Source organism: Nothobranchius furzeri, chromosome 7 (genome assembly GCF_043380555.1).
Source record: "Nothobranchius furzeri strain GRZ-AD chromosome 7, NfurGRZ-RIMD1, whole genome shotgun sequence".
NCBI classification, from domain to species: domain Eukaryota; kingdom Metazoa; phylum Chordata; class Actinopteri; order Cyprinodontiformes; family Nothobranchiidae; genus Nothobranchius; species Nothobranchius furzeri.
The window spans coordinates 79347413-79364946 of NC_091747.1; the positions used below are offsets into that span (position 1 = coordinate 79347413).

Below are 17534 nucleotides of genomic sequence, written 5' to 3' on the forward strand. Positions count from 1 at the left end.
AGATTTTTGAAGGTATGAGGTGAAGTTCAGATGGAGTAAATGCGTGTCACTGTCAAAGTTGGTTTCCTGTGTCAAAGTAAAGCCCAGTGTTTAAAGGTTATGATGTCAGAACCACAAAATATTTTTGATACTTTCCTGGAGCTTACACATCTTCTAATGAAAAGTCAACAAAGGCGCAGGCTTTTATTTTCTCTGGTGCTATGGAGCAAGGCTGCACGGTGGAGCAGTTGGTTGCATGTTCTTCCCACGCATGCATGGACTTTCTCTAGGTACTCCAGTTTCCTCCCACACACCAAAAACACGTTAACTAGCCTAGTTATGACTGGTTGTCTCTCTGTGTGTCCCTGATTGGAGACCTGTCCAGGGTGTCCCCCGCTGGACAGCTGGAGTTAGCAGCTCGCTGCAACCCTGATGAGGATGACATGGTCCAGAAAATGAGTGAGAGTGTATGAAACAGAGTACAGCTCCTCTTCTCCTACATGTTACTGCCAGCTTTCAATCAAATCAATCATTGAGATCACCCAACCAATCAGTGCCACTTTATTTAGTTACATGGTGGCCAAAAGAAGTCCTGTTTTCACCTGTGGTTGCAGCAGGGGTAGCCTGATGTGAGACAGCAGCGAGGACAGGTGGCGCTGTCGAGTGAGGGGGTCGTGACCGACCCAACTTAGCAGAGAGGTCACTACGGTTTCTTCATCAGGCACGTTGATGTCATCAGATGTCAGCAGCCGTTCCATCTCCTCTACTGGTAGTAAAACAAACTCCTGGCTTCCAACTACCTCCAGGAAATGTTCCTGGGGGGGGGGATAAAATAAATAAATAAATAAGGTAAACCTGAGTGATGAAATGGTTGGGGGCAAAAGTAAGAGTTTCTGCATTCCATCTGTCACTCCCAGAGGATGACAGAGAACCAGATGGGGGAAAAAGTAAAGAAAATTGCAGTTTGAAAATACTTTAAGGAATGAGTGGTTAAATGTTTCTGGATGACGAAAAAACCACAATATAAGGTAAAATTAGGAAATAAAATAAAATTGAAACTCAGTGTTTCGTCACTCTTTTAGTCTAAGAATAGTAAAAAAAAAAACATAATCAATCTGATATGGCCCACGTTTCTATTATCACTAATATGCACTAAGGCAAGTTTAACATTTTCAACAAGAATTATAAGAAAATTATACATTTGGAAATCATTAAATTAACTAATCTATACTCCTCTGCGGCATGTGTTTTGTGGATTTGGGGAAGGCATTCGACCGCGTCCCTCGGAGGGCCCTTTGGGGGGAACTCCGGGATTATGGAGTATCAGGCCATTTGATACGGGCTGTTAGGTCCCTGTATGACCGGTGTCAGGGTTTGGTCCGCATTGCCGGCAGTAAGTCGGGCTCGTTCCCAGTGAGAGTTGGACTCCGCCAAGGCTGCCCTTTGTCACCGATTCTCTTCAAAACTTTTATGGACAGGATTTCTAGGCACAGCCAAGGTGTTGAAGGGATCTGTTTTGGTTGCCTGAGGATCAGATCTCTGCTTTTTGCAGATGATGTGGTCCTGTTGGCTTCATCAGAACGTGATCTCCAGCTTTCACTGAAGCAGTTCACAGCTGAGTGTGAAGCATCTGGGATGAGAATCAACTCCTCTAAACCCGAGACCATGGTCATGAGTCGGAAAAGGGTAGAATGCCTTCTCCAGGTCAGGAATCAGGTCCTGCCCCAAGTGGAGGATTTTAAGTATCTTGGGGCCAAGTGAGGAAAAGCTGGAACGTGACATTGACAGGCGAATTAGAGCTGCATCTGCAGTGATGCAGGCGTTGTACCGATCTGTTGTGGTGATAAGAAAGCTGGAAGGTGGAGCTCTCAATTTGCCGATCGTTCTACGTTCCAACCCTCATCTATGGTCACGAGCTCTGGGTAGAGACCGAAAGAATGAGATTGCGGATACAGGCAGCCAAAATGAGTTTTCTCCACAGGGTGGTTGGGCTCTCCCTTAGACATAGGGTGAGAAGCTCTGTCATCTGGGGGGGGGGCTCGCCGGAGACCTGCTGCTCCTCCACATCGAGAAGAGCCAGTTAAAGTGGCTTGGGCGTCTAGTTAGGATGCCTCCCTCGTGAGGTTTTTTGGCCATGTCCAACTGGGAGAAGACCTAAAGAAAGACCCAGGACACACTGAAGGGACAATGTCTCTCTGCTGGCCAGGGAGCGCCTTGGGATTCCCCAGGAGGAGCTGGCTCAAGTGGCAAGGAAGAGGGAAGTCTAGGCCTCCTTGCTTAGACTGCTGCCCCCGTGACCTGACCCCTAGATAAGTGGCCAAAATTAGATGGATGGATGAAAATATATAAATTGCCTTTATACAAGGAAAAAGCAAGAAACACCTACAAAAACAAACTTCGGTTGTTTCTCTGTTCTCTTCATAGAAAATAAGGGTGTGTGTGTGTGTGAGAGAGAGAGAGAGAGAGAGAGAGAGTGTGTGTGTGCATGCATGTGTGAATAGCAGACCGAATAGCAGACCGTAAGAATAGGGGAATCCATCTTTACTACCTAATTATTTCTGATTACTTACAAAAATCCACTCTGAGAAAGAGTGAACAGAGGGAACGTTGACAGAGACAGAAATACAAAAAGTCTTTAATGCAAATGAGGCATTTAAAGGCAGGGATGACTAACAGGAAAAAGAATAATAACAACAATGGAGAGGCTTTTTTATAGTCGCCATAGCAACTCTGTGCTAGAAAAGCATCTACTGAGGCAGTAATGGTGTGTGATGTGCTGTGAATAAGAAGCTCATTTGTTAGAGGAATAAGATCAGGAATAAGCAATCTAACTGGGATCTAACTGGGAAAAGGGACGGATAAAAGGAAACCTGTTATTATAGGAAATAAGATGAGAGGAAATATTTGTCCTACGAAGATTAAATCAGATTCTTTGGTTTCCTGTAATGACTTCAGAAGTAGTGTCTGTTTACAGGAGCTGAGTACCCACCATGGTGTAGGTGTTAGCAGCCCTCTGCAGGTCATGGCAGCCCTGAGCATCAGCATAGGAGCAAATCCCTAAACAGTTAGAGGGGTGGAGCTGCTTCACCAGGAAGGAGCAGCAGGCTTGGACCACCGATGACAACTGCAGCAGGCAGGAGGCGGACAACAGAGACTCAATGTTGTCCTCCTTTAACTCCAGACGGCCTGCACAGCAAGAGAGGAGGAGGTGGTTGGCTTGTTTTGTATGCTCCACAGCGAGATTATCATAACTGTCCTGAAGATTTACAGAGCTACAAAACAGAAGCCATGGTGTGGAGTGTCTTCAGGTGTAAGTTGAGAGCAGAATGGGAGATATCTATGTCCGCTTTATGTTGTTGTGTTTCGTTATCACACAAAACATAATTCAATAACAAATGATACCCAGAACTGATCAACAAGGGTTTATTTAACACGTTTCCTGAATTATCTCCGTTCATTTGACTAAATCTGCCCTGAACTCTTGATTTTACTGCTAAAAGTTTTTATTTTAAACCGTCTGTGTCTTTTTTACAGATTAAACTTTTTCAGGTTAACTTGTACAATTTTAAGGTTAAAGACAGAAAACAAATCAAACAAACATTCAGGAACACAGGATGACGAGCATAACACTGACAAGGATGCCTGCACTCCAAGTTTATCTGCAACCATTGTTAAATGTAAATCAAATCAATCTCAAAACCATCATTGATCAGCCCAAATAAGAAGCTCATAACCCAAATAGCAAGAGTGAACATCAGTGTGACCTACACCCGTTTGAGAGAGCTGAAGGAGGCTACAAAATCATTGGCTGATGGTGACCTGCATGGTTTTGTTGCTATTGGACTTGTTAAAAATAACATTTTTCACCCAACAGTATGGATCTTTTACTTCATGCCTTATTTAGTTTTAGTTGGCTTGTATTAGCGTTAGCTCGTTGTTAGTGCTGGCTACAGCAGGGTTGTTTATGACAGCTGTAATTCCGTTTTCGACCAGTAGGAGTGAGAAGAGGGTAAATCTATTTGGTGTTGCTTTAAGTGATTTTTAAATAAAATGATGTGATTAGTTTCAGTTTGTCAAACCCACAACTTTTATATTTGCACTTTAAAACATTTTAAACAATTTGAACCAGTTTTCTTGTATAACAAAAACTCATTGTCTCTTGGGAGCAAATCCCATCTCAGTTAGCTACAGCCAGGGGTGGACTGGCCTATCTGGCATTCTGGCACTGTCCCGGTAGGCCGCTTAGCCAAGTGGGCTGCTTGCCCAGCTTGGGCCGACACTGCACAGTTGGTGATTTGCAGAACATTAGCTACATGGTAACCCAAAGCTAACAAGAGTTTGTCCAGGCAGTTTTAGCAAGAAAAACGCGATAGAGCGATGACGTAGGAGTTGTTTTACTGCGTTTGCATGTAGCTAATGTCCCGCTGATCTCTGCCCGTGGAGAATGAGCTGATCTGGAAGGCCAGCACTCCCGGTCACAGTGGTCTGGCCCTGCTTGTAATTCAACAGTCCCAGTCCATATTAGATCTCACATTCGGCCTAGAGATGAGTCCGGCAACACCCCCGACCCCCACCACTCTCCCAATGGGGAGGACTGACTGAGAGCCAACGATTAGTAAAAATGCCAGGGCCACATTTTGGTCCCAGTCCACCCCTGGCTACAGCTAACACTAAAACAACCACAAACATTTAAATAACTCAGTTTTAATAATAAATGAGTGCCACATGTGTTTAATAAATACATTTGCAGTAGTTTCTAGTAGGAATGAATGTCTTCTAAAGCCGGGCGTACACTGTGTGACTTTTTCACTCGTAGCACTCAGCTTCAGCTCAAACTGTACGACTTCCTCGCAGAGCAGATCTCACGAGCCAGGCGCTCACACTGCACGACCCAGTTCTCGCATGCGACCTGACTGCTCACGCTGTACGTCTGGTAGCAACACGTCGGCCCTAAAAATATGCTAAAAATAGCAGTTTTTACTCAACACGTCAGACTTTTTTGTCTTGTTTTGCCTGTTGTCCTTCGGGAGTGCTGCAAGAGGACACACAGGGATTTATGGGGGTTGGATGAGGAAAACCAAATAAAGAAAGTAAATCTGTGTTTAGTGATCAGTTTAATTTGACATGAACACGACAAACACGCTTTCTTGACAATCTTTGTGAGTAAAAAAACGTGTAGAAATTAAAACGAACAGCGTGTGTTATTAGGGAAATAGCGGGGAGCGGTGTTGATGCAGGATTGCGCATGCGCCGTGAGCGGTTCTGATACTTTTTGGGTCGCAGCTGCTCGCAGCACCGCTTCAACAGTGCGATACCCTCACGAGGGACGAGCGAAATATTAAACACACCAGAAGTCCGTGCGAGCTCACGACTGCTGATCGGCAGCTGGTCACGTGGTGTTAATCGCCTCTCGTAACCCCCTGTACACTACACGACGCTCGGCGCAAAACTCGCCCTGATGTCGTGGATTCTCGCACGACTGGAAAATCGGCTCAAAAAAAGTGAAAAAGTCGCACAGTGTATGCCCGGCATTAGTCATTCTCAAGAGTGAAGAATAAACGGTGCACCATTTCTAGGACCTAAATGTTACCCACATCACAGCTGAGCTTCAGACGGCAGGTTTGGGAGTCTTATTTCCTGATATTTGGACATCTCACCCTGGATTGGATAACAGTAACATGACTCTCCCACTGACTTGCAATGTGAATGTTTTATCTCCTCTAATAACACAAGCCCTGGGGAGCTCCAGCCGTGTGGTGAATTTGCTAATGCTAACAGTTAGCCTTTACAGCCAAGATGTCCTCTGCTGATTCCTAGACGTTAAAACAACAGCCTTCCATGTAGTGAGTCAAGATGGGTGAGTCCATGAATGTTAAGTAAGAGACAGCATGACATAGATCTGCCAGGATTTTCTAATCCTAGAGTTTCACCGGCTATTTTCTATCAGAAGCTAATGCAGGAGATAGGTGTAGGAGACTATTTTCATGTTTAGTGAACATTTATAATCAGAGATAATCATTAAAATGTAATTTTTCAGTGAACCACAACTTTAAGCTACAACTTCAAGTGTTACTTTTTGAGTTGCGTCTTTTTACATTTTCTGAACACATCATTTTTTTCCCAGAAAGTTCCAACATCCTACTCGTTTGCTGTGCTGCCACACTATTTGATGCTGACAAAGATGCCAAATTTGAAAATAAAACTTACATTAGTGCTTCTTTCTTTGTGAATTAAAAATCAGAAGTGACGGCTGAAATTATGAAATCATTGCAATGATTATTTAGGTAGACTGTCTCTAAGTTTTTTTTTTACCCTTAATTTTTAATTTTGGCAAAACAAGTAAGAGAATATTAACCATTTATAATTGGGACAATGCATATGATTTTTTTACTGGAAAAAAGTAGAAGTCTGAACTATTTGTTTAATAACATAAGTAAATGTGTATGCACCTGTGTATGCATATTGAACCAGGACCCACAACGCTTCAGGGTCCACTCCCTCCATCTTCACCTCATCCTGCTTGGCCTCCAGCACATCACTAGTAAACATGGCTGCAAAGTAATCCGACACAGATGAGAGAACCAGTCTGTGGGGAGAAAGAAAAAAACGATTGTATCCGGCATCAGTCAGAGAGGATGGGCAGCTGTAATGGAGGAACAGACTACTCTGACCTTGCTGACGGAATGAACAGAGCATTAAAAGAAAAAGCTGCAGCACACCAAGGGAAAGGGCGACCTGGAGAAATGGAGGCGAGGCTAAACAAGTCAGAAAGCAATTAGGACAGAATTCATCAACAAAACTTTATTGGACAGTCATTCATCCACAGAAAGCCTCAATTAAAATCTAAATAAAGTTAGAAATAAATACGACTTATTCTGATTTTCTTGATAGAACCGGTGAGATCCAGTAGTTTTACTGAAAACCTAGTTAGGTTTTGCACATTACATGTCATGCTTACAGTGGAAACAGGAACTAAGAACTGGGGTGAAGGACATGTTATGTAGAACATGCCTTTAGAGGACACGTGTGATGAGTTTCATTCCTCACAACGCCAAGCTTTGAGAGCTCTTCATGCTTTTTAAAATCATGTCTCTCAGTGACCACACCATCTGGAGTAATTGGTGATAAAAACAATCATCATTTTTAGGCAGACTGATGACAAATATCTCTGTTGTTTTAGACTCCAGCTGAACGCATGCATGCACTGTGGATATCTTTACCCTTGAGTATAATTTCATTACTGAGTTTGACACTGAGACCTTGACAGATTGCCTGAGGCAGAAAAAGATGTGTACCTGTGTGTGTGTGGTCCAGGTGCATGTGTGTGTGTGTGTGTGTGTACTTTGTGCTGAGAAAGATGTCAGAATACGCTCTAGTCAGCAGGAAGTTGTTCTGCCAGAATTCCAGTCAGGTGTCTTTCTTTTTTTTTAATCTTAATCGCTCTGGCATGACACACACACACACACACACACACACACACACACACACACACACACAATTTTTTATGTGGGTCTCTTGACTCTGTGAGCAACACAAGCTAAATCCAGCACCATGTTATTTGCACACAAATACAATGTAAAAATACACACACACACACACACACACACACACACACACACACACACACACACACACACACACACACACACACACACACACACACACACACACAGCAGTGTGTGAGACTTTGATAGAAAGAGCAGAGAGAAGACAAAATGCCTGAGTGAAGAAAGCAGGAAACAGACAAGTTGAAGGCAGGAAAAGGAGGGCAAGAACTGAACACTGTGAATGTTTTTCCATCACTGAATCTCTGGGAAAAAAAAACACACACACACACTCAAACACAGAGAGGGAAAAACAACATATGGGTCACGAGGGACTTCCCTAAATCTTGTGACTTTTCTCCACATGTACTGAAATATGTAGGAAGAGAGGAAGGAACGAAGGGCAGCTGTTAGTCATGATGGCCGGGGTGACTTGACGTAACGCAACACGTGAGCCCTGCTTTTCTGTTCTTTAAGTTTGCCATTTTTATCTGATTCTAATAATGACTTTAGCAATCTCCTTTAGTCATAAAAAAGTGTAAATTTAAACTATAATAAAGTACTGAATGACTCATTGGAAAACGTCTGTTTGAAGGTTGAGAATATGAATATCTTTTTTAAACGAACCTCTTGCTTCTTTGGCTTTCTGCACAGCCTGAATCTTCTAAAAGGCCCAGATGTGAATGGGATCATGGTTAAGTACAAAAAATAAATCTGCAAGCTGCCGTGAACACAAAATCTACAAAACCGCTTACATTGGGGAATTATTTACTTGGTAGAATTATTTAGAATATTACTAAATTATCTTTTTCTCAACAATAAAGGCCAATAAGCCTTTTCTGTGTGACCTGATGGAGAGACCTTCATATCAATGCTGTGTCAATGAGGCAGATTTCTAGAACTGAACCACTCAGAGTCCTTCTGTTCTACGTGAGATTACCGTCCAGCTGGGTGACCTAATTTTGACTAATCCTGAGTTGTGAGACAGATGAACCCACATTTGACACTAGAATAATTTGGAAGACAGAGGAGTTCATGGTTGACTCAGTGTCTGCAATGAGTCCAAATCATCGACCCTCCACCACCGTGCTTCACACAGCATGTTCCTACTAGCATGTGGAGTTTCTTTGAGCATAGCCCAGTAGATTATCAATAATTATCTCCATATTTGGTCTAATCAGCCTAAAGAACAATGTTCTAAAGATTTTGTTTATCTTTACAAATCTAATCTTTGCCACCATTTTGATTTGAGAGGGAAGAAACCTCTAGTGGCAATTCCTAAAAGGCAAATCTTGTTCAGTCTTTTTAAACAATGCACCATCTGATTTAACCCAGAATTAATTTGCTGAGATTAACTTTTTTCCTAATGTGAATCATGTAAGTGACAGGGGAATGGTTCACTTTTAAAAAGCCATAATGGCATCATAAACAGTCAACAAAATAAGACTTACACCTACCCCCATGCTCACACACAAACAAACTCTCACACACACGAGGATTCTAGTATGACATGGAGCTTGTTTTCACCATCTGCACCCGGAGGTGGTATCCAACACGCTCCCATTAGAGATTATAAAGTTTTACATCATGCTGCTCCAGCTGGTGGCACTGGTCAAACAGATCAGTGGTTTTACTAGACTTTGGCCCAATCCCAATACTCACACTTCCACCCATCCCGACCAGGGGTGCGAGTGCGTAGGGTGTCCCGATTCTTAAGTGCGGAACGTGAGCACGCCCCTTTTGCACCTTTGACCCACACTTTGCCCAAGTTTGCATCGATGTGGACTTCGGCCAAGGGTATTACCCACAATCTATTGCTATGTGGCAGTTTTGAGAGGAAGGCGGAACAATTACACTTTCTGAAAAATTTGTATTTTCTAATTAAAGAAGTTATTTTTAGGACATTTAATGATATTTATTCATGCTCTGAATGTTTTGGACTAAGATTAAATGTGCACACCAATGAATGTAAATTTTTCAAATAATTGTTTGTTTGAAAGTTGTTAATAAAGATTTTTTTTTAAAGTAGTGTACAAACAGAAATCGGCATAGGTAGCTTAAGTTACTTCCGAAATAGATGGGCGTGACTTAGACTCCCTATCCCAGCATGCATTGTGGTCGATGATGCAATGCTCCTTGTCCCAATTCGGCACACTACGCTACTGGGCACTTCCTCCAAGTGAACTTCACAGAAGACCATAGGGCTCAGTGCGAGTGTTGGGATTGGGCCTTTGTCAGGATCTGAGCTCAACATCGTTAGCAGCACATTAACTAGCCAAAATACATTCACACAACTGACCATTTGGGTCCCGCATTGTCAACAATGTAATTCACTGTCCTCCATCTTTTCTGCCTTTCTGGTTCCTCACTTTTGTTTTTACTAGCCACGTCCTATCTGACATCTGCAGTAAGAAGCTACAGCTGCACAAATATTAGCTGTTAACGTGCCCGACTGCTACTGAGCCACGTGGCTCTATTCAAGTCACTGATTGGTGCAGTGCAAAGCAACATTTATTATGATTGGCTGTTCATTTGTTCTTTATATCAAAGATTTTATTTACCTGTTCTCATGTCTGCCAAGGAAAATTTATTTCTAAATGTAAATTGCTATTGTTCTATCGTCCAGCCCTATTGCGTATTTGTCATTTTGTAGCACTTTCTTCCCTCACCTGTGTGCAGGTATGCGCCGATCCCCAGCAACAAGTATGACGTCACACAGCTGTCGGGTCCTCAGATAGCCCTCCATCTTGCGGAAGGTAGCATCAGCATGGGAACAAGCAGTGAACAATGACTCCTCTGGACACACGCATGGCTCCATGGACACGCAGGAGGACAGGGTGGCACTGCTGTTAGACGTCCTAGGCCCACACACACACAGACACACACACACGCATGCACGCATGCACACACACACACACACACGCACAAACCGTCAAGATAAACTCAGACAACAAAAGCAAAAGAGAACGTTGATAAAAGATGAGCATAAAAGAGGAACATCTAACAATCTAAGAGCGGTGTGGTGATAAATAATCCCGTTTCCAACACAATGAAAACTGTACCTTAAAGATAAGGTCATAACCGAGAGGCTCAAGGAACAAAACATCAATTATCTGATCCATGACCAGAAATTTCCCCAGTCCTAAATATCACAATGAACTTAAGAACTATCCTTAAGAGGCAGGTGGAAAAACAGAAACCCACCATTTCTGAAAATCGCAAAGAAAGCCTCAGTCAGGATTTGCACCAGGAAGTGACTGACAGCATGCCAGAGTGAACTGCAGAGGTTTGAAAACAATGTCTTGTCTAAAAATATATACTCTGCATAAACATAATTTTCAACAAAAGCATTGGAAACTTGTGAAATGCTTGTAATTAAAATGCTGCATATTTAACGTAAAAGCAGCAGACTTTGTGAAAACCACAACTTAAGGATGTCTAAACCTTTGGCCACAGCTGTATGTTTCCTTTGCATCATCTCCTCACATGTTCTCACTCTCTCTGATTGTGTGGCTGTATGTTGCCAGGAGCATTCAAAAGCTCTTTAAATAATGGTCCAATTACTTAAAGTAAATGGCCAGAAACATTTTGCTCACTTAACCCTCTGGAGGTAAGCGTCGCAGATTTGCAATGTTAAAACCTACCTACCAGGGGCCTCATTTATCAATCTTGCTTACGCCTAAAACGGGGTCGGAAAACTGCGTGAGCAACTTTCCACGCAAACTTTGGGATTTATGAAAGAAAACTTAGCAGAAAAAATTGCGCAACTTTAAGTTGACTAAGGACCTGGCTTACGTACATGTTGGACATGGAGAGCACCTGCAGTGCTGCTGCTGAGAAGATACAATTATGAAATCCTGCAGCATTATCACTTGTACTGCTTCGTTTTCACACAGAACAAGACCCCCCACACGCACACACACATGTGCGCACAGTCACACACACGCACGTGCACACACACGCACAGCCTGACACACAGAATATGGAATGCAGAACAGAATGTCATGCGTCTGTGACGGTGTGTGTCCTGTCACTGTGACCCTATTGATCATGCGCCCTGGCTACTTGTACAGGGGAGATCTCCATTTGGCTGACTGGTTAGCGTGCGTGACTTTCACCCGAGAGTCTGGGGATCAAATCCCGATTGGACCATTTTTTTTATGTCCGCCACAGATCTCTCTGAAGAATTCACAACATTGACGGCTTCAGCAACGCTGTGCCACTCCGTGGATTTTTTCATATTTGTTTTGCAAAAGCACTTCCTTTCATTTCTCCCTCACCCACAGGTACCTCAACTTCTGCTTCTGTGAAATGGCGCTTCCTTGATCTGCCTTGATCTACGGTCGCCATGTCATTGGCGGAGTGCTGCAACAGCTGGCTTAATTATATGCATGAGATCCACAAGGCACTTTGCATTGACTATTTATGGCAGTAAGTGGGCGTGGTGAGGGCGAGATGTGACTAAAATGCAGCTGAGAAACTTTCTTGTTAGTCTCCAATTTATGAAGCGGAGATTGCGTGCAGCTGTGCGTCCTCCATGTTTGATAGATCACAAACCTACCTGGCGTAAGTACTTTTTCTTTGCTGAGCTTACATACGGTTTTAGTAAGGATTCTACGCAATGTTGGATAAATGAGACCCCTGGTTACTCCACATACGTATTTCATGAGCATTTTTTAACTCAGAAGTACCCCTGAAGGACTTAGTTGTTCGTCCTTTTATCAAAACTTATTTTGAGCCTGAGAGGGTTAAACAGAGAATGTGCCGATTAAATCACCGTGAGAGCTGAGCCTATAGGATACACCGTAATTTACTCCACCGATTAATGGGAGAAGGGAACAAAGGCCTTTCCAAGCTAACATAAAAACCATTATGTATTCTTTCCCAGTCAAATTCTGATGTGGCGTGCGGGTGAGCTTGTCTGTAACTGAGCATTTATGTCAAAAATAAGAGACATAACAGAAATATGGAAACCCTGTGAAGTATCAGCTGTCACAACTCCCAAAGCAGCTTTTAATTTATCAGAGGCTAAGCTGTAATTCAAGTTTTATTCAAAGAAAACGGCAGGACGAGCCCTACAGCACGAAGAAATTAAACACTTATCCAACACAATAAGCATAATGACATTTACTTTATTAAAGAGGCATTATGGAAGTTTGACAGCCAAAACATGTATAGAAATAATAAATGTCTTCTTCATACATTCTCCTGCAATGCCCTCGTCCTGTAGAATGAGCCCTGGCATTTTTACTGTGATTGCCTGTTTTTCTGTAAAATCACAGAAAAAGAGAGATGCTCGGGTCGAGCAGGCTGCTTCATGCGCGTTCACGCTCAGGCATAGCCCGTAGCATTTGCTATCCGTAGCTTTAGCAGCAGAGAGAGAGGCAGTGCCACTTTGTCGCTGTTCCTAACGCCTAGTGACAAAGCTAGCTACATTTCTGAGGACCCTTAGCTACTTTCTTCTAGATATTTCCTGCAAATTGGCAACAAAATAGCCATTTTCGCTCTGAACCATTCTTTGAATGTTGTTTCAGCTGTCATCAAGGATATAAATGTTACAGATAAGACGTCACTGGTGTTGTAGCTCACCCAGTACGACGGCGGACTAATGTGCAGAAGACCCGGGTTTGATTCTGGATGTGAACAAAGTAATTTAGAGTTTATATTTTACATTAATGGTATTTTTTTTACAGTAAGATGCCCACATTTTTATTTGAGACTCGCAGAACGGCATTGAATTCACAGATAAAAAAGATGTGGGTTCAACTTTCATTTTGGAACAATTTTTCAAGCAAGGGAAGGGAATGATCTGAGCATGCAGGAGGACTGACCCATCAAAAACCTTTGTCGGCTGTGCTGAAGAGAAAGGTACAGAACCAAATTATTTGGTTAATTAGCTCCTGTTCTCTGTCGTCCGGGCCACACACACACACACACACACACACACGGGACTGTCTCAGCTGTTATTTTCGTTAAGGAGTGTGCACGTACAGCATGCGCGCCTCGTGCACGAGCCTACTATTGAAGCTGCCGTTACGCTTTTGGCTTGAGGGGGCAATCGCAAGCATAAAAATTCAAAACTCCATAAAGTCCCTTTAAGTATAAATTAACAGCTCAAAGAATAGAAACCACTGAAAAAAAATGCTGATTGTTTGCTAAATATGATATGACAGGCAAAGGACTGGTAATCTAAAGCAGGTCAATAATTGTGTTTTTGCTTCCTGTCTCCTATTTCAAGCGGAAGTCAGCTCTTCATGGGCATTTAGTTGTACAATTTATTCAAGCACCAGTTTTTCTATTAACTAATGCGGGTATTTGTTGAACATACCAGAGATGCTACTCGTTAAAAGAACTGTTCATTAATTTCTTCTTTCTAAAGACTCATATACAAAAACTACAGATTTCTATCATCAAATGTATGACGTTTATGTTAATGTTTGTTTAGTTATTTAGCAGATGCTTTTATCCAAAGCGACTTACAATTTATAACCTATAGGGCATGTTGTGATCTGTGGGGGAAACCAGAGTACCCGGAGGAAACCCACGCATGCATGGGGAGAACACGCAACCCCACGCAGAAAGGCCACAGCCGAGTTTCGAACCTGCAACCTTCGTGCTGCGAGGCAACAGTGCTAACCACTGCACCACCATGCAGCCATGCATGACGTATCATGTTTCAGCTGTAGTATAAATTGGTTGCTCAAATCCTCAAACGGACACCAGACATTTTAGTCGTTTACAGCTCAATAAACTTGACAGCAGTCTTTTATTTCTGGGTTTATAATTGTTTTTGCATTTTCATCAGCTTTTCCATATCTGCCACAGAAGAGAGCCGTTTCCAGCATTTTAAAAACAAACAAGCCAAAAAATGTTGTCTACGTTCTCTGTATGAAGCTTAGCACCTTGTTAATAAGAGCTAAGGAGGTGGAACCCATGTTCATTTTCACCTTGCATTTAAGCAAAACCAAATATGGTTGAAGAAGAAGAAATTTGTACATAGCGCATCTCAAGATAAAAATCACGAGACACTTCACAAGAATATATATATATATATATATATATATATATATATATATATATATATATATATATATATATTAATATATATATCAGTGTTTCCCCTAGAAAATTTTCCAGCTGTGGTGGTGGTGGTGGTGGGGGTGGGGGGGGGGGGATTATGACATGTCTCACCTTTACGTTAATATTGTTTTATTTGATGTACTCCACTTTGAACTGTACCAATTCAGCAACTGCTGCATTTTAATAACTAGTATTAAAGGTGAATACACCAATATTTGCACAACAATAATTTTTGTTTTAAACTCTCAGTGACACACTTTGCAGGGGGGTTTGGTATTTAATTTTTCTTGGTCTCTGGAAAAACAGCTTCTGCCCCCTGGATTTTGGTCCAAGATCATTACTGGGCTGGCCCTATTAAACACCTTCTACACCCCTGCTTAGTAGACTTAATAAAGTATTTTTAAGTCAGTATAAAAATGACTGAAACACAAATTTACATATTTGGCATTATTGACCAATATCTTTGATTTAATTTATTTAAGAACATCGAGATGCATTACAGTGAACATTATAATAAAGTACATGTTTCTAGTGCAGAGAGGAGACGACCCATAGATGCACTGATTTGATCTCATTTCAGAGAAAAATAGAACAGGTCAGATGCACCTAATAAATAAAATTGCTAACATAAACTCAGGAATCAGTTTCTTTGCTTCATTGTTCTGGTGCTGAAAACATCACTAATGTGGACCAGATACACAGATGAATGCACCTCTTATTTATTATTTGGAAATTAGTGGGTGTGGTTTACATCAAAACATTATTTTAAATCTGAAATTGATATGGATTGATAAGAAGTTGTTTATTTATAAACTATTGTTTGTTTGAAAACTATTTACAGAGCAGCCTTAGAATTGAGATTAAATATTTTTGATCACAATAGTAAAAGTATTACAGAACAAGTTTTTCAGTAAAATCAGAACATTAATGTTTAAATGCATGAATTAATGCATCTGAACTCATGCAGTAGGAACTAGGAAATATGAAATACTAGAACCAGACACAACTTTTTTTTTATTTTAATTTGATTAAACAGATTTTTTCCTAACATTGTTGGCATTTTTCCCACACACACACAGTTAAACAAAACAATGTTGATTAAAGTGTGTGTGTGTGTGAGAGAGGGAGAGTTAAAATAATAAAAACCAACCGGAGCGGAGGCAGTGACTGACGCATGCACGAGCCGTTTTCTGCTCTGTCTTGTCAAATGCACCACGTACGTTACGAAAAAAGTAACTTTAAATATTGAACTGAAAAAGAGGCGAGCTGAAGAAAACGTAGGGAGCACTGAAGAAACGTGAGCAACAGTGAATCAAGCACAGAGAGATCCGTTACTGTGTGTGTGTGTGTGTGTGTGTGCGTGTGTGTGTGTGTGTGTGTGTGTGTGTGTGTGTGTGTGTGTGTGTGTGTGTGTGTGTGTGCGCGGGCCGGACAGACTGAGCTCCCGGCCGCAGAGTTTTGAGTGTAGGGAGGGGCGGGCGCTCAATGTGACTGGCCAATCACAGAGCGTGAAGACAGTCAGTTACCCAATGAGGATTTTCCTTCAGCACGATTACAGATATTTACGAGTTTTACTCGTTTCATGCTCGTATTTGTCAAAAATGCTTTATCCGTACGCTCATCCCTAGCTGTAACCACCCTGCCCCACCTCCTCCTCCTTGCTGCCTGCCGGCTGTGATCACAAGCAACAACAGAGTAGTTTTCGCTGCTTCTTCGGGAACCCCCCCCCCCCCCCCCCAAAAAAAAACAAAATTAAAAATCAATAAAACTTGGGATCTTGTAGGCGTGGCGGTGGGATTTCAGCTACGTCTATGTAAGGGAAACACTGTATATTGTAATAAGAAAATGGGGAAATGCACCCTGCATCACTGGTGTTTCCTTGACTTACACTTACTGAAATTAATTATTGTAATAAGAAATGAATCATTTCTAACAAGAATGTAAGGCTGATATATTGAGCAGTTTGCCTCAAAAACGATAAATGAATGCCAACTAGCGTTGGCAGATTTGGTTCAGTATAGAAGCCTGTTCCCACAAAAATCATTCAACAACTGTTTGGCAACATTTTGTATTTGGTTACTGCCGCCAGCAGCATCCTCCGGCTGCTGCCTGCTACCCCCATCCACTGCTCCAACATTTGAATCATCCTTCATCCAATGATGTTAGTAACAGTCATACACTTCAGTATAGGTGCATTTGTTGTTAGAACTGGTTTTATTTTCCTCAGCCAGAGAGCAAATTCAGTTACGTCACCACGTCACTTTAGACATCTCTTCCAGTAAATGTTTGATCCGCCCCTTGTAGTATTCTGATTTTGTACGGAAGATCACTGTGCCGAGAGTTTATCAACACAGATCACTGAGTGTGTCTCATTATGTCTGCAAAGAGGTGTCTAAAAATGTGTCATCACACTGCTATTGACATCTAAGCTGTGTTGAAGGCTTAAATTAGGCAGAGTATTAGTTAAACTGAGAAATTTTTGAGCCCACATTAGGAGCAGCAGAAGCTCAGGACGTAGAGCAGGTGGTCCAGTAATTGGAAGGTTGCAGGTTTGATAATGGCTCCCGACAGAGAATTCTGCTGTAGTGTCCTTGGGCAAGACACTTAACCCTCCCTGCCTGTTGGCGGTGGTCAGAGTTGACTGGTGGTGCCAGTGTTCAGAAGGCTCACCTCTGTGAGTGTGCCCGGGCAGCTGTGGCTTCACTGTAGCTCATAATCATCAGCATGTGAATGTGTGTGAATGGATGAAAGATCTCTGACTCTGAAAGGCACTATACAAGTACGGGTCATTTATCGTTATCACATCCAGCTCCCAACTAAAGCAGCTGTCTTCCAGCCCAGCAAAGAGCTGGCTCTGGATTTCAACAAGAACTAGTTTGGTGATAAAGTTTGGTTACGATGTAGTCCTTTGGAAGTGACACTAGGGTTGTC

At 42.1% G+C, this 17534-nt stretch overlaps 1 protein-coding gene across 4 annotated transcripts in view; it reads right to left on the bottom strand.

Annotated features, from left to right (window-relative positions):
- Positions 1-17534, bottom strand: part of klhl5 (kelch-like family member 5) — a 96961-nt gene that overhangs the window by 19288 nt on the left and 60139 nt on the right. For all 4 annotated transcript variants that reach the window (XM_070553832.1, XM_070553831.1, XM_070553830.1 and 1 more), the window contains 4 exons: positions 10193-10381; positions 6429-6565; positions 2969-3165; positions 582-794 (listed from right to left, as the gene is read on the bottom strand). In XM_070553832.1, coding sequence (XP_070409933.1) covers positions 582-794; positions 2969-3165; positions 6429-6565; positions 10193-10381 — 736 coding nt within the window. The remainder of the gene's footprint in view (positions 1-581; positions 795-2968; positions 3166-6428; positions 6566-10192; positions 10382-17534) is intronic.